The sequence below is a fragment of the Diceros bicornis genome, chromosome 28 (assembly GCF_020826845.1).
Source record: "Diceros bicornis minor isolate mBicDic1 chromosome 28, mDicBic1.mat.cur, whole genome shotgun sequence".
NCBI lineage: Eukaryota > Metazoa > Chordata > Mammalia > Perissodactyla > Rhinocerotidae > Diceros > Diceros bicornis.
The window spans coordinates 39,395,874-39,417,697 of record NC_080767.1 but is presented as its reverse complement, the minus strand read 5'-3'; the positions used below and the strand labels follow the sequence as shown (position 1 = coordinate 39,417,697).

At 42.1% G+C, this 21,824-nt stretch overlaps 1 protein-coding gene across 7 annotated transcripts in view; it reads left to right on the top strand.

Annotated features, from left to right (window-relative positions):
• The window catches only part of SETX (senataxin), an 86,186-nt gene extending 70,952 nt beyond the window's left edge, over positions 1-15,234 (top strand). For 5 of the 7 annotated variants that reach the window (XM_058524352.1, XM_058524350.1, XM_058524351.1 and 2 more), the window contains 8 exons: positions 783-932; positions 1,904-2,011; positions 4,032-4,219; positions 4,807-4,899; positions 6,545-6,709; positions 8,774-8,872; positions 10,216-10,303; positions 14,158-15,234. In XM_058524352.1, the coding sequence (XP_058380335.1) occupies positions 783-932; positions 1,904-2,011; positions 4,032-4,219; positions 4,807-4,899; positions 6,545-6,709; positions 8,774-8,872; positions 10,216-10,303; positions 14,158-14,868 (1,602 nt within the window). In that variant the 3' untranslated portion in view covers positions 14,869-15,234. Of the gene's footprint in view, positions 1-782; positions 933-1,903; positions 2,012-4,031; positions 4,220-4,806; positions 4,900-6,544; positions 6,710-8,773; positions 8,873-10,215; positions 10,304-13,420; positions 13,813-14,157 lie in introns of those variants that run through there. The other 2 variants (XM_058524355.1, XM_058524354.1) reach the window with 2 other exon arrangements.
• The last annotated feature ends 6,590 nt before the right edge of the window (positions 15,235-21,824 follow it).

The window sequence follows — 21,824 nt, the reverse complement described above, 5'->3', positions numbered from 1 at the left end:
CACTAAATTGTATATGTCATGAGGTGTCATTCACACTTTCTGTCTGTGTCACCGTATATTGTATTGTAGAAGTAGACCAAAGTTGTTTTTATTACTGTGGAAGTAGAATGCTATCAGTTTCACAGGCATTTTGTTGGTACTAGCCTTTGTAAAAGAAAGAACAACATTATATACCTAAAAACTAACATAAAAATGTATGTTCAAGGGGCAGTCCCATGGCCTAGTGGTTAAGTTCGGCATGCTCCGCTTTGGCGGCCCACGTTCAGATCCCAGGCGTGGGTCTTCACCACTCATCAGCCATGCTGTGGCGGTGACCACATACAAAGTAGAGTAAGATTGGCACAGATGTTAGCTCAGGGCCACTCTTCCTCACCAAAAAAAATGTATGTTCAAGCTTAGTTCTGACTCCGGTTTTACTCCAATAATTGCTTTATAACTCATTAGAATTATTTAATCTCTGCCTATTCTGATACCCGCCCACATACGTCTGGCTGTAATAAGTGTAACTACTTTGACCAAATCAGTCCCTGAATAAGTTTTTCTTAATGTGTTAAATCATGTTCTAAGCTTAGACTGCACTACAAAGCACAGTGTTCTTCCTGGTGCTTTCTGATTATCTTGAATGTTTCTGCTGTTTTCTCGATTTGAGGTTCCCCCCAACGTTTACTAAATATTATTCTGTCACATAATAAATGGTGGGTGTTTTATGATAAAAGTAGGCCTATAATAATCAAGAATTTATATACAACTTAATATTGATTAACCTTTATTTGTTCCCTTAGGTTCAAGGACGCCCACAAAAGACACAGAATATCATCATCCTAGAGTCCCATGTCATCTGCTGCACATTGAGCACAAGTGGTGGTTTACTGCTTGAGTCTGCTTTTCGTGGGCAAGGGGGTGTTCCCTTTAGTTGTGTCATTGTCGATGAGGTAGGTAAGCAGTTGTCCATACAGCTTTGACTAGTGCTGTGAGGAGTAAGTCTTAGATGAATAGTGGCTGCTGAAATGTTGACAAAATGGTCTTTTTGCATCTGATTTTTACCTGTCATTACATGGTGATCTTTTATATTGAAATATGCTACTAATGACCCATCACGGTTAAAATTGCTTTTCCACTATTGGGATTATAGTCTTAAGGGTGCCTAATGGTTACAGCAAAATCCCTCCCAAGGATTATCTAGCTCCTGCTTGGAGTATCTGTGGTTACCTTTTGAAGCATTTTTAATATAACTTTGGACAGCTCTGAGCCACAACATTTTCAGCTAACATCTTTTATTCCTAGTTCATTCATTGAGCAAACATTTATTGGATGCCTACTGTTTGCCTGAATGTAGAGCCAGGAGACAAAAGAGATGGAAAATGGTATACAGAGAATCGACCCAGGAGATCCAAGGTCTGGTATTCACCAAAATGAAAGAATAGAGAAAGTGGAAGTCGTGAAATAATTGAAGAAAATGTCGTTGAATTGAAGAGAAACTTGAGTCTTGCAATTGAAGAGGCCTACTCAGGAGCAAGAGAGAAAGCGAGGCGGGAGCGTGGGAGACACAGACGTGTAGTTCCCTCAGGCACGTGCTCAGCAGGAGCAAAGAGCACAGACCTGGGACATTACATGGCCGCCTAGCTTGTGGCTGGTTCCCAAGTCGTTAGTGGCACCTGCCTGGTGGCTGGCTTCAAAATACGTGTGATTTTTTTTTTAATGAGTGTTAGAGTGTTTATTTTTGTTGTTGTTTGTTTTGTTTTCTAACCAAAAAAAATCCTTACTTTTGATATTTGGTGCAGGAGAGAGTGTAGTACTTTCCTGAATGGGTAGAACTTTTCTGAATTAGATGAATTGTACATGGATAAATAAATATCAAAGACAGTTAAAAGAGTATTTCTCCATTCTGTACTTTCTTACCAAGGCTGGACAGTCTTGTGAAGTCGAAACTCTGACTCCACTTATCCATCGTTGTAACAAGCTTATCCTCGTGGGAGATCCTAAACAGCTCCCTCCCACAGTCATTTCTATGGTAAGTGTTTTCATATTCATATTGCTTTAAAGTGAAAGGGGCTTTTTGGTTCTTTCATTTTGGGAAGGGGAGGTCTTTCTTGGATCATCATCTCGTATTTGCAGGGAAAAGTAGGGAATGGCTGAGAAAAGAGAACAACTGTTTGAGTCTTAATAGTAAAAGTCTGTGAAGATGTCGCTTTGTCCGTAATTACGCTTATGTATATGTGTGACAGGAGCCGTATTAAGTGTCGGAGACCAGAAAACTAGAAAGATCGTGTTACACGTGTGTTGGACTTGGCCTTTGGGAAAGGCAGTGTGCTTTTTAAGGACTGTATCTAATTTATTTTTATAACATAAACACAAAAACAATAATAAAAACTTGAAAAGCAAGGAAAAGAATCCCAGCCTTCTGAGTTATATTTAAATATGTGAAAATTGGAGGAAAACATTATAAAGAGAAATTATTTTTATTGTACATTTCCAGTTTTAGAATTCTGTATCCTATAGTGCAAGAAAATGTCTGTGCCCCTGACATCCTCTGAAAGTGAAGGTGACAGGACAAGAAGAGATTGTCAGCTCTGCTAGTAGGAAGATCAGCACCTAGATTGTGGTCCACTCCACTTGATTGTTTTTAATCTCACTCAAGATGGCTCCTAGAAATGCACACCAGACTCAGGATGCAGTAGGTGTTTGGGGTAGTCTGAATAGGTTAGACCATATTTGAGGAAATCTAATAAAATTTGAATATTTTACTAATACGTAGATTATTTGTACAAATGTAGAGTAGTGGCTGCATAATGAATCCCAGAGAACAGGTCATTTTCAAAGCGTGTTTTCAGTTATGGAATGCATGTTGTTGTCTTCGTTGTTTTTGACTTTGGAGGTATTCAGAACGGTAGTGCAGTTCTTTGACGTCTGAGTACACGTGTGTGATAAAGGTAGGGTGTGGCCTAGAAGCACACTTGTCTCTGATTAAAAACCCGTGTGGTAAGGAAAAGCTGTTGCAGGTGATCTTTAACTTCTGTCTTCTAAGGGCCTCAGCATATAGTGAAAAAGGATTGTCGACAGGCCTGAACTTTACTGCCTACTTTAGTGATTGATTAAAAACAGCAAAAATGAGAAAAATCCATAAGGGCTTTTTTTTTTTCAATGAGGAAAATTGGCCCTAAGCTAACATCTGTTGCCAATCTTCCTCTTCTTGCTGAGGAAGATTGGCCATGAGCTAACATCTGTGCCAGTCTTCCTCTGTTTTGTACATGGGATGCCTCCACAGCATGGCTTGATGAACTGTACGTAGGTCCACGCCCGGGATCCAAACCTGCGAACCTCAGCCCGCCAAAGTGGAGCACACAAACTTAACCACTATGCCACCGGGCCAGCCCCCCATTAGGGCTTTTTAAATTATTATTGCAAAAATAATACAGGCTTATTGAGGAAAATTCAGAAAATAATTACGAAGATCGCAGGTTATAACCCATTATTAGGTTTATGAAATCAACGTACTAAGTCAGTTGTCTGTCTCCTCCACTAGAATATAAGTTCTGTGAGACTTGATCTTATTAACCTTAGCAGTGTCTGGGGTCTGCTCAGTAGATATGGGATGGATGGATGAGGAAATTGGTCTTTAAAAGGCTTGTTTACAATGATATTCAATATTTCTATTTGTGAGAGCATGCCTCAGAAATAATTGTTAAAATCTGTTATTACATTTCTTTGCTTCTTTTATCTTTGATTCTTTCAGGTAACCTCTTGTTAGCATCAAAATGGCTTCAGTTGTGGTCATTCACAAGCTCACAGCACTTTCATAAGCAGTATGTGGGTTTTCTAAATAAAGAGAAAATACCTCAACTTTTGTAGTCAAGCTACGTGGCTTTCCAAGGGCCAGAGTCAGAAACATCTTCTTTCTCTAAATCTTTGGTTATTGGTAATGGCACCTAAACCTTGCCATGTACAGATTAGAGCTCAGTAATTGTTTTTATAATAATGGGAAAAGTACAAATGAATTCTTGGAGATTATTACTTTATTTTCCCCCTTCCAGAAGGCACAGGATTATGGCTATGACCAATCCATGATGGCCCGCTTCTGCAAACTGCTGGAAGAGAATGTGGAACACAATGTGATCAGCAGACTGCCGATTTTGCAGCTTACCATTCAGTACAGGATGCATCCAGACATATGTCTCTTCCCTTCTAATTATGTTTATAACAGAAGCTTGAGAACAAATAGGTGGGTTCCATTCATTGCTTGGTATTTTACTTGTAGGTTTAGCTGCTTAGGAAGAATAGCTGTTTTACCATGTTCTTAAGTCTTGTCGTAAAAAGCATAAATCAAAGGTTTAATAGTGTTTTCTAATTATAAAAGTGATGTTGAGTGCAGCAAATGCAGATAAAAAAAGAAGGGGGAAGAAAACCACCCATATTTATATCTCCCAGAAATAATCACTGGTAACATTTTGGTATATTTACTTCCAGTTCTTGTACTATGCGTATCTGTTTTTACTTTTTCTCTTTTTAAATCTTTGGGGGAAAAAAAATCACACCATACTCTAGATAGTATTCCATGGCTTGCTTTTTTCACTTACTGTATATTATGAGTAATTGTTATATTTTAATTACATAGATGATTCTCCCTAGCACTAGAATAGAAATAAAATTCTTTTTGTACTTTTCGCTAAAACAAATTTAAATAAAAGAAGGTCCTTCTTGTCCCCTTATTTTCCCCAGCTCCCTCCCCCCACAAAAAAATATGGTAATAATAATTTAAAAAATATTTTCTTATAAGTTGACTTCTGAATGGTGGCTGCTTTTTTGTAGACTGACGGAGACTAGTCGGTGTTCATCTGACTGGCCGTTTCAACCCTATCTTGTGTTTGATGTCGCAGACGGTTCAGAAAGACGAGATAATGAGTACGTTCTCTTCTTCAATCCCCAGTGACAGTCCCAGAACTGTTACATTGTTGTTGTTCATGTTTATATTCAAAACATTTTCCGTGTGCCTTTCTCAGCCTAGTGCCAGGTTACAATCATTTTCATTTAGCGGGATTAATAGCTTCTCCTTTTTTATCATAAATTACTGATACTTTTCTCTATGTATTTCAGCCTTTTAATTCTTCTTAACTATATAATAGAGATCATATTACCTAACATGTGCTAAGCACTTGAGTAGATACGTGCTGAGATCACAGCTGTGAGTAAAACAGACACAGCCCCAGTGCAAGGCTATTGTGGTCTGATAAGTGAGACAGACATTAACCAGGTCATCACCAAGGTAATTAATTACTCCAGTTGGGTTAAGTATTGTGACGAATACGTATGGGTTCAGTTGAATTAAGGTGTGAGACAGAGGATGGACGGTACTTATATATTGGATTGTGAATAAGGAAACGTGTTGAGGTGATTTGTGAATGACAACAAAAAAAGGGGTGGTTGCTAATTAGGAAACACTTCAGAGGAGCCAGAGCTTCTTGTGAGAGATTAGAGAAATAATAGTCCGGAGGCTGCATTTGTTAGTGCAGGTACAAATGCCACCTCTTCATCATGAAGTGTGAGGAAATATAAATTCCACCTTTGTGTCTTGAGAGAGCTTCAGAGCAGGTGGTGTCCCTAGCGAGAATCAGATATTCGTTAATGGAAGTGAAGGAGGGGAACATTCAATGAAGAAGTTAGAAATAGAGAAGCAGTGACCAAGGATGTGCAATGGAGCAGAGGGTTGAGAATTGAGCCCCATAAGTGTTATGGGGATGGAAGGTCACAAGAGGAGTGTTGACCTGAGAGGTGACCAAGGAAAATGAAGATTTCAGGGATGGAAGAGAGAGCTAGCTGACTGGGTTGTCTACATAGGAAGTCTTGAAGTTAGGATAGTGGGTATTTAAGGCTCTTAAGGTGAGACAGATAAGGTGGCCGGAAATAAAGGTGCAGGTACGGTGTATCTCCCAGGGTTCATGCATGTTGCATCTGGTATGGTAATGAGGGAACATGTGTAGTTTGGGAGATGAATTAGGAGTGCAGGATGAGGCCATTGAGGAGGACATTGAGGACACGAGCCTGTTGCAGGACCCCATGGTGTTCGTTTCTGGGGGCCACATCACATTCAGTCTGTGTGGATGGCATCCCCTCAGTTGTGTGGTGCATGGTCTGTACAGCCAGTGGTGGGGAATTAAGGAAGATAATACATTTAAAGCACTTTTCTCAGTGTTTGGAAGATAGTAAATCCATAATGTTAGCTAGTTATTATTCATATCTTCATTATATAAATACTTTTGTTCTTACTGTTGCTCTCCTTGTTTTAACAGATGAAGAAATTGGTACCTAAACTTTGGTTGACTCCAAACTCTTGTCTCTCTTACGACTTTATGTTTCACTTGACAGCTATATTTACTCATATTATATGATATTAGTGGTCTTTATAACAGCCTCTTTGAGTCTCTGCTGACTGAATAAAGGTGAAACCTAGCTGCCTGCCCTTTACTGTAATGGAACTTAAGTTAGCAATTGGACTGCTATTAGTTTTGATGTGTTGGTGGTTGTTGTTTTTTTTTTTCATCTTATTTAGCTCATATGTAAATGTTCAAGAAATAAAACTGGTAATGGAAATAATTAAACTTATTAAAGACAAAAGAAGAGATGTTACTTTCCGAAACATTGGCATAATAACCCATTACAAAGCTCAGAAGACGATGATTCAGAAAGATTTGGACAAAGAGTTTGACAGAAAAGGGTGAGGCATCTATATTTTTACAGATATTTCCAGTTTTTCTGTTGAATTAAGAAGAAAGAGGGGGCAGTAGGAAAGAAGAAAAGGAAACTTAACTCTAGGGAGTGGTCTTAGACCGTGGTGGTTTAGCACAAGGAGACTGACACTTTGGCTTCTATAGACTTGTGCTGGATAGGGAATGGTTACACTTGCCGCGTCTGTGGACAGAGTATCTCCTGCCAGTTGGAATGTCGTCACCGTTAGACTTGACAATGGAATTGACTGAGAGACTCTCCAGGCCTTTCCCTTTAGTCCGTGATTTGTTAATCTGAATTCTAGTTCTAGCAAGACTCACGAAGTCACATTTTCACTTGAAATAAATTATTTAACCATTTTAATGCACTTACGTATAGGGTGAAGATGACGTTTTTGTCTCCTTTTTACCTCAGTGGTGAAAGTAAAGATTAAATATTGGAAATTCAGGGCCTGCCCCGTGGCTTAGCAGTTCAGTGCACGCGCTCAGCTACTGGTGGCCCGGGTGCGGATCCCAGGAGCACACCAGCACACTGCTTCTCCGCCCATGCTGAGGTCACGTCCTACATACAGCAACTAGAAGGATGTGCAACTATGACATACAACTATCTACTGGGGCTTTGGGGAAAAAAAAAGAGGAGGATTGGCAATAGATGTTAGCTCAGACTTCTTCAGCAAAAAGGGGAGGATTATTAGCATGGATGTTAGCTCAGGGCTGATCTTCCTCACGAAAGAAAAAAAAATTGGAAATTCATGAACTCAAAAGTTTCTTAACCTAGAAACGCACAAACTACCAAAATTGACTCTAGAAAAAATAGAAAATGTGAACAGTCCTGTAAAAAGTAAAGAGATGGAATTAATAACTCTTTCAAAAAATAGAAGAAGAGGGAAGACTTTCTGACTTGTTTAATGAGGCCAGTGTTACCCTGATACCAAAGCCGTGGAAAGACGTCACGAGAAAACTACAGACCAATATCCCTTATGAATATAGATGCCAAAATCCTCAACAAAATAATGGTATATATCTGATAAGGGTCTTGTATCCAGAATATATAAAGAACTCATACAACTCAATAATAAAAAGATAATTTAATCTTTTAAATAGACAAAAGATTTGAGTAGCATTTCTCGAAGATAAGTAAGTGGCCAAAAAGCACATGAAAAGATGTTCCACGTCATTTGTCACTAGGGAAATGCAAATCAAAACCACAATGAAATACCATTTCACACCCACCAAGATGGCTATAATAAAATACCAGACAACAATAAGTTTTGGCAAGGATGTGGCGGGGAATCCTTATGCATTGCTGGTGAGAATGTAAAATGGTAAATCACAGTTGGAAAACAGCTTGGCAGTTCCTCAAAAAGTTAAACGTAAAATTACCATAGGATCCAGCAATTCCACTTCTAGGTGTAGACCTGAAAAAATTGAAAAAATGTTCACACACGAAAGTTTGAACATGGATATTCATAGCAACGTTATTCATAATAGTCAACAAGTGGAAACAACCCAGTGTCCATCATTTGTAAATGGATGAATAAATTGTGGTATATCTGTATAATCAAATATTCAGTCATAGAAGGAATCAAATATTCAGTCAAAAGGAATGCAGTACTGCTACATGCTATAACATGGATGAACCTTGAAAACGTTATGCTAAGTGAAAGAAGCCAAACACAAAAGGCCACGTATTTTATGATTCTGTTCATATGAAATTTCCAGTATGGAAAAATCCACAGAGACAGAAAGTAGATTAGTGGTTGCCAGGGCCTGTGGAGAGGGGGAAATTGAGACTGACGGCTCTAGGCACAAGATTTCTCTTTTGGGTGATGGAAATGTTCTGAAATTAGATAGTGGTGATGGTTGTACAACATAGTGAATGTTCTAAAAACCATTGAATGGTATACTTTAAAATGGTGACTTTTATATGATCTTAATTATATTTCAATTAAAAAAATGCCATGAAAAATGTTTTTGAAGAATACTACTGTATAAATATGTCTATTTAATAATTTTCTTACCTTTCCCAGTAAACATGTTTCTCTTGTAAATAGGCCAGCAGAAGTAGATACTGTGGATGCATTCCAGGGTCGTCAGAAAGACTGTGTTATTGTTACATGTGTCAGAGCAAATGCCATGCAAGGCTCAATCGGGTGAGTAACTGTCGTTGATGTTTTTACTTGTTTATAATCCAGAGTTAGATCTGTTTTTTGATCACTGTTAGAGAATACCATCATTTGCTTTATTTTCTTTTATAAAAACTTGTGGGGCCGGCCCTGTGGCTTGGTGGTTAAGTGCATGCGCTGCGATGCTGGTGGCCTGGGTTCGGATCCCAGGTGTGCATCGAGGCACCACTTCTCCGTTCATCCTGAGGCCGAGTCCCACATACAGCAACTAGAAGGATGTGCAGCTACGACATACAACTATCCACTGGGGCTTTGGGGGGAAAAAATAAAATAAATAAAATCTTTAAAAAAAAAAAAAAAAAAAAAAAAAAAAAAAAAAAACTTGTGTAATATCCTGAAGGTTTCTTTTTTAAGTTGTGAAGTTGATCCATTGTTAGGTCTGCTTCTCTTGGTACTTTGTATATTAACCCACATCACAGAGTGAATCTGTTTATTTAATAAGAGTGAAATAAATGACTGGATCAAGTGTATTTTGCGGGGGCCTGTTCCTCTCCCTTGATATGTGCCGTAAGGTGGTTTTTCCTCTTCTCTCTGTGTTTTCCTGCTTTGGTTAAGTTTGTTAACATTAACTACTGTCAGTTTACTTAGCGAAGATGCTAAGGACACAGTAATGGGTGATAGAAAACTCCCATGAGTCTCAGGGTCCCGAGACTCTTACGTAATTATTTTTTCCTTCTCACGAGAAGCAGATGGAATTTACAGATTTAAATATGTTTAATTGTTCTTAAAAGAAATAATAATTTATCTCTGCCCCTATCTAGAGATAGTCTGCATATATAAATGGAGGCCAGTTATCTCAGGACCATTTTGTGAATAGTCCATTCTTTCCCAACTGTTTTGAAATTTCATCTTATGATATACAAATTCTATTATTTCTGAGCTCTTTTCAGATCTCTTGATACATTTGTCTGATGTTTGTGTATTTCTGCACTAGTTCCACAATATTTTAATCTCAAATATATTTACATTTAAGATTAATTGATCTAGTATCATATTTTTAGGATGTTTTTAAGGCTTAAAAATCATACCATTACAATTTCTAGAGTCTCATCCAAGTTGAGATAGGAAATTGACAGATACGTCACTTGGAAGGAAAGCAGGGGGCATTTTGTTCGTTTACTGTTTTTGATGGGAATTACCTCTCTGCCAGGCACCCTGTGTTGGGGAAAAGAATGAGAAAGCACTGTGACTGGAAAGAAGTAGAAGGAGCCTGAGACAAGCTGTCTGAAGTATTGCCTGTGTCTCACCTACTCTGTGTGGCACGGCATTCTGTAGAAAGAAGTAACTCTTTTTTTTTTTTAATTGTTTAGATTTCTGGCAAGTTTGCAGAGATTGAATGTCACCATTACACGAGCCAAGTACAGCCTCTTCATCCTCGGACATTTGAGGACCCTGATGGTAGGTACATTCTTAGGGACCAGAGAACTCAACAGTTTGCCCGTTGTTAATTTGTGTTGAAGTTTTTTTATTTTCCATCAAAATGGAAGTGATTTCAGGGTTACAGAATAATGAGCATCTTCCCCCTGGTTGTTACATCCTCCAGCAACTTCTTCCTGGAAGCTTTTATACACGTAAACCACTCACCTTTTCTCAATCCAAGGCCCAGATATCCACAGTATACTCTCAAAGTGACCTTTTTAAAAAAAGCGTATCTACATCGTAGGATGTTAAGAAGATATATAAATCCATGCATGTAAAGTGCTGGAAGAGTGGTTGGTGCTTATTCAGCTCTTAGTAAATGTGGCTGTGACTAGCCCAACTTAATGCCAGAGAGAGGGAGTTTACAAGAGTATGCTGGGATCTTCTTTTCTTTTTTGGCACTTGGAGCAGTCCTGCTCGCTCTGTTTCACCTGGGAGCTGAGGGGCATTAGAGCTCCTCTGTCAGCACAGATGCTGCTCTAGACAAGGTGGCAAGTTTACATCTTAGTAGAGGAATAGTACAACTGAATTCGGTGATAGCACAGCTAGATAAAGCATATATTTGCTGCTTGTCTCATTAGTATTAATAATAACTGTCAGTTTTTCTGATTTCTCCTTTTTTTTTTCGTTTGAGGAAGACCAGCCCTGAGCTAACATCCATGCTAATCCTTCTCTTTCTGCTGAGGAAGACCAGCCCTGAGCTGACATCTATTGCCAATCCTCCTCCTTTTTTTCCCTTTTTCTCCACAAAGCCCAAGTAGATAGTTGTATGTCATAGTTGCACATCCTTCTAGTGGCTGTATGTGGGACACGGCCTCAGCATGGCCCGACAAGCAGTGCGTTGGTGCGCGCCCGGGATCCGAACTCAGGCCGCCAGTAGCGGAGCGCGTGCACTTAACCGCTGAGCCACAGGGCCGGCCCCCTGATTCTCCATTTAACAAATGCACTGGTTATCTTAGGAGAAGAACCGACTCAGTAGCTATCTCCTCTATTTTGGTTGATAGCACCAGAGGGCATTCGAAGACAGTCTTTCTCATTCAACTCTTACCACTTCTGTTGTTTGTGTGCCCCTTTAAAAGGATTTTTAAAAGCTGTGTACTCTCTATTTTTAAGTCAATATTGAAAAATTTTTATATAAGTTTAAGTATTGCTAAAGATTTTATTTCTAATGTGCTATAGATATTGACATTTTAAAATAAAGCTGTTAAAGATAAATCTGTTACATCGCTCTTCAAAGTATCCAATGAAATAGAGAGCAGTGTTAGTCTTTCTGCTCTTTGAGATTGAATTTCCATTCAGACTTGTTTAGGATACAATTCAGTGACATAATATATTTTTATAATTAAAAGCCTTTCTGTTCATCTCACTATTATGCTCCTTTGCCACAAAAATTTATGTATAAATTGAAAGTTTAAAAACTGGTTTTTCATAACTATTTGGGGAAACTGTGAAGGGCACACAAAACCTCTCTGTACTTTTTTTGTGACTTCTTGTGTTTCTATAGTTACCTCAAAATGTTTTTTAAAAAATTATTTTTCCTGTGACCATAAGGATCTGAGTGCTAAAAAATGATTTCTTGTCAATTGAATAACCTATTACAATTATTATTTTTACACAGTTGAATTTTGATAATGGTTAAATCTGAAAAGTAAAATGTTATTAGAGCTGTGTCTGTAGTGACACCATGATTAAAGGAGCCTTCTTGGTCACGCCTGTTTTTATTGCCCCCTTTATTTGGTAGCCAGGAGTTGTTATGCGCCCTGGCAGTGCACCCTGTGGTCAGATTTGGGATGGATGAGTCACTGTGATTGTGAAGGATGGAGTGGAGGGGCAGGAGAGCCCCTAAACATAGGAAGCTGGGGTTTAGAAATCGATTCCCATAAAACATTCTCACATCCCCCTTAGAAAATCTTTGTGAGCCCCAGGGTCACACTTACACAGATTTGAAGACCACTGATCTCTAGCTGTGGTGCAGACATTATCTTCACTCTGGGAAGCCAGTGCTACAGAAAGAATAGAATAGAAAAACTCGCAGCTTACCATTTGGGCTTTCCGACATACTTTTGTTGTCCTTGGGGCCTTTTTTTTTTCGCCCTTGTAACAATGAAATCAGTGATTAAGTCACTTGGTTTCCTCTAGACACCAAGACTAATAGCCCCTTCTCAAAACTGTTTTTCTGATCTTAGGATTGGATTAAACGCCAAGTTTTTAGGTGCAGTAGACTTGGCAGAAATAGCAGCAAGGCCATCTGCTTCACATCTGTGCTTCAGCCACAGAGTCAGACTCTCTCCAGCTCTCCTGAGTGAGAGCGAGATCCGAGCCCCAGAGCTGGCTGCTGCTCTCGTGGGCCTGTCTGGTATATGCCAGTCACTCGGCGTGCGTTTTACTTACGACTTCCTCTAAGACATGCAGGAATCCTGTGAAGTCAGCATTGTACCATAGTCTGTCAACTCCAAGAAGCCATTAATTATAATATACATTATTAATCTTTATGTGCTACTATTAAACTGTGTCACAGCACTTTATTTTCACTTAGAATTTTTGTTTCATATTTATTGAGAGAACTCTCTTACACAGATTTTTAGTATATCACTCTTGTTCATACATAAAAGAGAAAATACAAACAAACTGAATAGGTTAAGATATTCCTAAATATTCCACTTTCAGAATCTAACACTACTTAATCATTTACCAATTCATAGTCATGTGTGTCCCTGTTCATGCACGTACCGTTCCCCTGCGTAATCAGAAGGGTTGATGACTCACCGTTTCCTAGGAGCATCCACCATGGTGTCTGGGGTTTTCTTCCAACCCCTAATCTCCATTCCCCAAATTTTAATGCTGGTACTTTGTTGTCTTTATTAGAAGATGTCCGTGGATAGGTGTTCAGGCAAGAGCTGGGACTCATTCCTTCTTTAAATGGTTTATTGACTAAAAGTCAAGAGATTGTAGTTGCCTAGCCATGAATTCCTCCAGGATTAAGTACATGGAAACTGCTACCTCACCAAGAGGCACCCCAAATTCAGAAATGGTTAAAATGTGAAAACAATGTGCATTTTAGAATCAATTAAATAAAATATTGTTCCTATTTTACAGATGAGGAAACAGGCTCAGAGAGGTCAAGTGACTTGACCAAGGTCACACAGGGCGTAAATACTGTGTGTGCAGCCTCACTGCTACCTTCACCCACCTTTGTGAATAGTACAGGAGCCCACATGAGGGTAGCTATCCTTTTTCTTCTCTTTCCTTCAAGTTTTGTCTTTTTTTTCTCCCTCATGTTCTTTCTTTCTTTTTTTTCTGTGAGGAAGATTGGCTCTGAGCTAACATCTGTGCCCATCTTCCTCTATTTTGTGTATGGGACGCCACTACAGCATGGTTTGACAAGCGATGTGTAGGTCCACACCTGGGATCTGAACCTGCTAACCCCAGGCCGTCAAGGCAGAGTGTGCGAACTTGAACCACTACACCACCAGGCCGGCCCCTATTTCATTTTAATTAATTGAAATTTAAGTAGCTATGTGAGGTTACTGGCAGCTGGTGCAGATCTGCGTGACAGCTGACGATCCTGTAGCCGGAGTGCCAGAGGCAAAAATGGTGGAAGTGCTTTCTTACACGTGGCAACCAGTGCTCTTTTCTAGTAACATGGCGTTATTATTCTGTATTCCAACTTATTTTTCCTTTCAGCTTTGTCTAACGAGTAATGGATTCTTGAGAATCTCTTCATGAAAGTATACTTATTATTTGTTCAGAAATAAAAGCTGGAACCTCATGCTTCCCAAGCATATGGGTATGTCTTTGAGGTGTAATTGTTTCTCCCTTCTCCTTTTTTCAAGGAAAATCAGCATTGGAATCAGCTGATTCAGGATGCTCAGAAGCGTGGTGCAATTATTAAGACCTGCGACAAAAACTATAAACATGATGCACTGAAGATTCTGAAACTGAAGCCTGTACTACAGAGAAGTCTGACTCACCCTCCGACCACAGCTCCAGAGGTGTCCAGACCCCAGGGCGGCTTGCCCAGCAACAAGCTCGACAGTGAATTTGCCAAGACATCTTTTGCTTCTTCACTGTACCACACACCCTCTGACTCAAAGGAAGCTACTGTTACTGCAAAGGACTCTGAAAGGCCTCCTGGGCAGGACTGGCTTCGGGACCCACGGCTGCTTAGGAGGATGGGCATGATCCCTGAAGCCAAAGGGAAGTGCCTGATGGATCCACAGCCCCTGAGCCCCCAGCATCCTGGAGCAACACTTCCCTTGGGAGAGCCAGGCTTCCCTGTGAGTCACCAGGATCTGGGTAGCGTTGTGCAGCAGTCGACCACCAAAGGAGCCACTCCCAGCAACCACAGACCTCACGTGCCGTGTGAACCTCCAGCTGCTAGTGCTGATGCTTCCACAAGAAAAAGAAAATGTGACCAGGAAGAGGGGCTCAGCCACAGAAGAGAGACCAGGGCTTTTAGTGAAGGGGACCAGGAGAGGCATAGCTCTGTGAGCCATCATACAAAGAGGAACTCTGCCTGGGACAAGGATAAAGGAGGACAGTAGTTCAAAGAAAAGAAAGGTTTTATAGTAAAGCCAAATGACCTAGACTGTCAGCCGCAAGCATTATTGCAAACTTAAGATGACCGAGTATTTAGTTATGATTATTTTTTCCTTTCAAGAAGTTTGTGTGCTGTTGGAAAACATGGAAAATGTATCCTAACACCTGAACCTCTTGGTCATCTTTAGTACTTTTTGTTGGTTGCAGAGGCTTTCAGAGGGCATTTGTGTATCAGTAATAATGTCCTTGAAGTCAGAGACTTGAAGTGTTGACCTCTGGTTCCTGTATAGGAAAGGTCAGACTGGAGTGAATGTTGTAAAAGTTGAAAAGTATATTTGTATAGCAAATAACAAAATCCTTTTAAAATTTAATCTAGTAGATGCTTTTCTTTCCCTTGCTTAAAATGTTAATCATTTTCAACAGAAGAAACTTTGTATTTAAAAAAAAAAATGGCAGGAGTACAGATCCTTTCAACCATTGTTATGGCAAGACAGACCTCTCTAACAGCCCAGGTGGTTTGGAATAAGCTGAGTTAGTGCTAGTGGGTCAGATGTCTCTAGTTCTATTCAAAAAAACAACTGGAATCTCCTGGGGGAAACTTTGGGAAGCAGAGTTATGTTAGGTAAAGTTCTGCTGATGTACATTTTTACATGAGGCACCTTGGCACAGGATATTCAATTTCTGTGACAAATTCATCTACCTATTTTAGTAAGCACATAGTTCTCTAGCTAGAGTTCTTATTCTTCTTGAAATAGAAGCATATGAAATGAAAGAATAATTCTTGAAATATCACTCAAATGCCCCTAGCATATTGTGAGCATCCTGTAACTGGTGGTTTACAAATCAGTGGTTGCCAAGTGCTAGGAGAGTGCTGGGTGGCTAAGAACCACCTTGCGTTGCTTGTGAAAGCTTGCAGATTGCCAGGAGAAGCGAGCTAATTCGTTTTAGGTAGAGCCGGGAAAGCTGTATGTTAAACATCTTTCCAAGGGATTCTGGTCACCAGGCAGCTTAGGAACCATGAGGGCAGGCCAGATAGACTTTTAAGCAGGAAAGAAACACCCTTTTAGGAGAGAAGAGTAGAAGAGGAGTGTAAATACTTAGAACTCAGAACCAGAAAGAGAGTTGACAGATTTCCTATGATCTTTGGAAACTATCTTAACTGATGAAAATACACGGCTGTTTAGAATTGTTGTAGAATATTTGGTTAGAGCGGGTTGTGTTTTTGTGAAAGGAAAGTAGCCATGGTGAGTGGAGATTTCAGAGACTTGGACAAGGGAGGGGCTGCCTAATTGCAAAGTCCAATTTTTTAAACATGTTCACAAAGTGAAGTGTCACAGACATGAGAGTGTGTGTTAGCGGTTGACAGTTGTTAGAACTAGTGGTTCGTAGTGGATGCTGTGCGGCCCATTAGCTAATTTGGGGTGGGAAAACAAACCCCTGAAGATGAATGTACACCAGTTGAAATTTTCTTTGTTGTCTGCTTTTTAAGCAAAAAGGACTTTGTGTTAGAAATTCTACTGAAGCAGGTTATCAAAAGCTTAAAAAAAAAAGTTTGGTTGCCAGAAGTTGAGACATTCTACTTCTTCATTACCCAGGTCCCTCCCACTGGTGTGCAGACATCTGCTGTTGTCGCGCGAACACTCCTGTCACTCGGGGAGCGCGCGCTCTGTCCCCACAGTCGGCCCTTGCTCCCTGAGTGTGGGTGGAGAGAGTTTGTCCTTGGCCGTGCAGGGTGGGGTGAGCCCCACTCTCTCTGGGTCAGGGGCTCTGTAAGCTTCCTGCATGTGCCTTGGGCAAGAAATCTCATTGTTACTTGAAGTTTGTTTTCCTACTATCAGGGTAGAATGCTCAGTTTAGCAGATACTTGTCGTGTGACGACTTAGAGAGTCTGAACTCTGTAAGCTTATAAAGGAGGCATGACAAATCCAGCTGGAGTCAGGAACCGCTCCCACTCTGCTCAGGCCACACTGGAGTGCAGAAATAAGTGTCCCCAGGTACACACTGTGCTGCCACCCCCAGAGGATGTTATTTCCAGTGACATTTGACACTTGTTCTCACACGTCCTGTTCACCAGCTTGGTCACCACACGTCTACTCTGATTATGCAGGACTTAGTAGGAGACCTGCATAGTCTCTTCTCAGGAGCAAACCTGTATCCTGCCAGCCTCTCCCCTAAATTACAGTCAGACCTGACGTTGCATTTGAAAGTGTTTGTTGTTCCAGTTGGTAGAAGTATTTGCATAAAGCATTTCATATGTATAGTGGGCATTTCTTGATGTGGCTGGCACAGCAGTGTTGTGGGTGGTAGTGAATCTTACTGCAAGGTGGGAAATAACGGCTGTTGGCTTCATCCTTGCCGTGGCATTATAAGCAAGTGCCCTGTCTTTCAATATTAGTTTTTTCAAATATTTCAAATTTAAGTAGAATAAATATATTCTACTTAAAAACTTGTTTTGCTTCTTTATATATATATAATTTGCCTTGCGTTTGTTGTGCACGGTTTATTTAGTTATGTTTTCATGTATTATCAGGAGCACATTTGATAAGTACATGTGAATAGCCTCCTGTAAATGAATTTTATAAAAATTTACTAAACTATTTTCTAAAATTAGTTGTGCAGATAATTTTTTGTTGTAGCTTTGACTCTATGCTCTGAATTCATAGCTGGGATTTGGTGAACAATAGCCCTCTTGTCTTTGTTAAAACCTACTTTTAAGAGAAAATGGCAGAATTAAAAGTGGAAACAAGACAACTGACATGGGTTAGGAGTTATATGTTATTGAATTAAGGTACAAGGTACCACCCAGATAACCCGTTTAGTCTGCAGTTTGTTTTGTGCTGAAGTTATTTGTAGGGATTTGTTTTATGCAGGTTTATCTCCCTGCCCCCAGCCGCAGCTCTCCTTGCTGCCTAGCTCCTTTGGGAATCTCATCTGTAAGGTAATGAGGTGCATCGTGACCAACCGTGGTGTTCAGTTAGATATTGAAGTTTGGTCCAACAGAAATGCATGCTCACCATTAGGCTGAGATTGGGGATGGGGCGAGAGAGGAGGGACAAATGAACAGTGACCCATGAAAGGCGCTCCCAGAGGCACTGCTAGAGGGGCAGGGTATAGGTGTCCAAGTCGGGGTGATTGCTGGTTACAGAAGTGGAGCGCATGTGATAGAAGCAGTAACTTCAGGGAGTGTAGTGGTACTTGCCCTCAGCCTCTGTGTCTCACTGTGCCCAGGGCATGTGCACAGCCTCACTGGGCCGCTTGCTCATTTCAGATGCGTGCACACATTACCCAGGAGGGTAAAATGACGTGTTTGGGAGTTACAGAGCATAGTAAATTTGCCAAATGACCTGATGAGAGGTGAGTGCTCTGCGATGGCCATTGCATTTGTGGAATTCGTTACTGCAGCAGCTGTAGCCATGATTTTAAATCACTCCCGACCAACTCACACACGCGATCACCACCACCTCTTGGGTTTCACCATTCATTGAGGAATAAATAATTCAGGGTGGAAACTAAAATTTAGCTTCAGCTTAAATAGAATTTATGGTGTTGTGCAGCATCATAAAGGCAGTTTCTGTACACAAGGGATCTCTCCATAACTCTTAAAGGATCTCCATAACTCTTAAAGTCACCCTGTCCTGTACAGAAGGCATTTGCCAAGTCAAATGGCATAAACGGTCCCCATAGATAGACAGTATTTGGAGCCACTGGAGGCGGTCTGTTGTGTGCCGGTGTTCCTTACAGCTCAAGCTCACTGTGCTGGGAGACAGCTGCCTTTGTCTCGAAGCAGCATTGCTGCAGATAAAATTGTTAGTCGTCATTTTCAGCCTAGGGGATGCACTTTGGACTCACCTGGGAAGCTTTTGAAAAATTCCCTCTCTTGGCCTCCACCCTAGAATTTCTGATTTAATGCCTTTTAAAGCACTTGCTGCCTTTTTTTTTTTAACTCTTATACGTCAACAAATTCACTCCAGGTGATTCCATTAAGCAGCCAACCTTAAGGCCTGGCTCCTACAGGGTCAGGAGGAACTAGGATCAGTCCTGGGGCCCACTGAGGGTCTGCCTTCCTCAGTGCGTGGTCTCTCTTGGGTGCCCTGGACAGGGCATGCCCACCCTGAAAAGTCATCTTGGCGTCTTTGCTTTTGTTCAGGAGATTCCCAGGGGCAGCACAGCAGGGCCAGAGGGAGAGCTGAAAACAGCTTGGGTGACTCCTGATGCCATCAGAAGGGGAAGAAGTAGAAGGCTCCCTGCAGAGTCGAGGAAGATCCAGAGTGAATCAGTGCAGCCAGTGAGATCTCAGAAAGGTGACGGGTCCCGTGTGCTCTGGCCCCCAGCAAAGAGACACCCGAGTAGCTGCAGCGGTGCTGGGCTCTGAGTTGAATCAAAAGAATACTTGGTACGAGTCTGCTAGATGTCCGCACTCCACGTACGTCATCTCTGAGTTCTCCCGCCAAGCCCACGATGGATTGTCATCGTCGTCGCTGGATAGAGATTTTTATACCACCGGGTCATATCGGTGAAATGACCTGCCTGGGGTGATAGAGGGAAGAACTAGCAAAGCTGCAGTTCTCGTGACCCCAGAGCCCTTGCTCATAACCGCTACAATAGGTACAAGCGAGACTGAACGCCGAGCTGGCCACGCAGCGGCAGAAACGGCCCTGGGGAGGGAGTTGGCGTTGACTGGAAAGGAGGCAGGAGATCTGCCTTTGTTCTGCCATTGCCATTGGCCATGGACAGTTCACAGCCTCCATGGGCTTCACTTTCTTTACCGGGAAATGACAGTTGGGGTTTGAGTTGTCTTCTCATTCTTGTCACTAATCAATTCTAAAATCCCAAGCCCCAGTCCCTGAGATTCTGGAGAGGAAGAGGCTGGAAGAGTGTGATGGATTTCTATCTTGGTCCGTTCAGGCTGCTGTCACACAATACCAATGACTGGATGGCTGATAAATGACAAACATTTATTTCTCATGGTTCTGGAGGCTGGAGTCCAAGATTGTGGCACTGGCAGATTCGGTGTCTGGTGAGGGCCATCTTCTCACTGTGTCCCCACGTTGCGGAAGGGGCGAGCAAGCTCTCTCAGGCCTCTCTTAAAGGGGCACTAATCCCAATCATAAGGGCTCCACTCGCATGGCCTAGTCATCTCCCCAAGGCCCAGCCTCCTAATACCGTCACACTGGGGTTTAGGATTTCAACATAAGAATTCGGGGGGTGAGGGGTGGGCACAAACATCAGTGCATTGCAGTCTGTAAGTCGTCAGCTTGGATAGGCTGGGTTCCCGGAGTTCCCTGTATGTTTTCTTTAGGATGGACCACAGAGACACTGCATGAGATTTGGAGGCCAGAAATGAAGGAGCAGCCCTGTTGTTCGTGGGCTCTGAAGGTTGGGCCAGGGGCACCAGCACTGTAGTAACTCGTGCCAGTTGTCATTTGTCTGCTGGCTTGTTGGTGTGGGGCAGCAGCCAGGCCTGCTGCTGGGTCTCCTTCCCCTGTCGTCCTCAGCTTCTCCAATGCCTAGGCCAGGGCTGTGTGTGGCTCCACGACAGAGGGCACGAGCTTCTCCTGTGAGACACCCACATCTCCAAAATTGCAGGCAGACTGGCAGCTTCCAGTCCACACTCACAGGTTCCAGCTTGTCCTCACTCTCCCACTTTACATCCCTCTTCCTTTCCTGACGGCCCGTAGACTTCACGCTCCAGCGTCAGACGTGAAGACAGGAGTCTGACAGGGACAGTTACCCAGCTCCCACAACTGCATGAGGCCAAGTCCTTGCAATTAATACATTACATTTATTTTTTACAGTGGTTCTGCCTTTTTAAATTGAACCCTCACAGACACGGAATATACTGGTCCCTCCTAGTAATCCCCTACTTTTTTAGTCCCCTCCTACACTGACCAGGGCTGGCCTGTGTTGCCAATTTGGATATAGTGGAAATCATGGCATGTGTGACTGCAGAAGTGCAGTGCTTTCTCTTGGGTCATTTGCTCTGGGGGAAGCCAGCTACCATGCTGCAAGGACACTCAAGAATCTCTGTGGGGAGATGCCCACGTGGGGAGGAACTGAGGCCTCCTGACCACAGACAGCAGCATCAACATGGGCAGTGAGTGCGCCATCTTGGAAGTGGATCCTCCAGCCCCAGTCAAGCCTTCAGATGGTGCAGCCCTGGCCGACCCCTCGACTGCAACCTCAAGAGAGTCCCCACATCAGAACCACTGGACTAAGCTGCATTGGAATTCCTGCCCCACAGAACCTGTGTGAACTAAATGACAGGGCCCAAGACCCCCAAGTCAGTGTTTTTCAGCCAAGAAGAATGACATATAAAGACGATGGACAGAGTGTTATGCTGTGCACAATAAGCAGACATCTAGCTTGGGAGGCAGAGAAGGCTGAGAGCTTAAGGGTGGAGTAGAAGTTGGCATTCCAGACAAAAACTGGAAACCCCAACGAAGAAAGAGCATGACTGAGTCTGAGAACCCCTTGGCAGGGGCTGGCAATGAGGCTGCAGGTGTGTGGAGGAAGGCCAGATCCCACAGGGCCTTTTAGGCTGGCGAGAAGTCGGTCTTATCCTGAGGGCAGTAGGGAGCCCCTGAGGGTTTTTAAGCAAGAGAGAGGAGAGGCTGAGACTATAAGCAAAAGTCACTCTGAGGGCTGAAAGCATAGTGACTAGTTGACTGATACACGCCATTGGGACATGAGAGGTCACCGTCCGAGAGCCCAGGGGCCTCCTGTGCTTCTCAGCTCCTCCACTCAGTGCTCAGAGGCCCTGCTGCTTCATCTCAGGGGTGGGCCCAGAATCACCCAAACACACAGGTGGGCCAGGAGCCCACAGATGGCGCCTGCCTTTGCCCCGTCCTGGTGGCGTATGTCATGAGAGCTTTTATTTACAGTGGCCTGGGTTCTATAATAATGTTAGGTGATTAGAGCAACAAATAAAGCAAACTTTCCCAGGTCTTCAATCTACAGATCT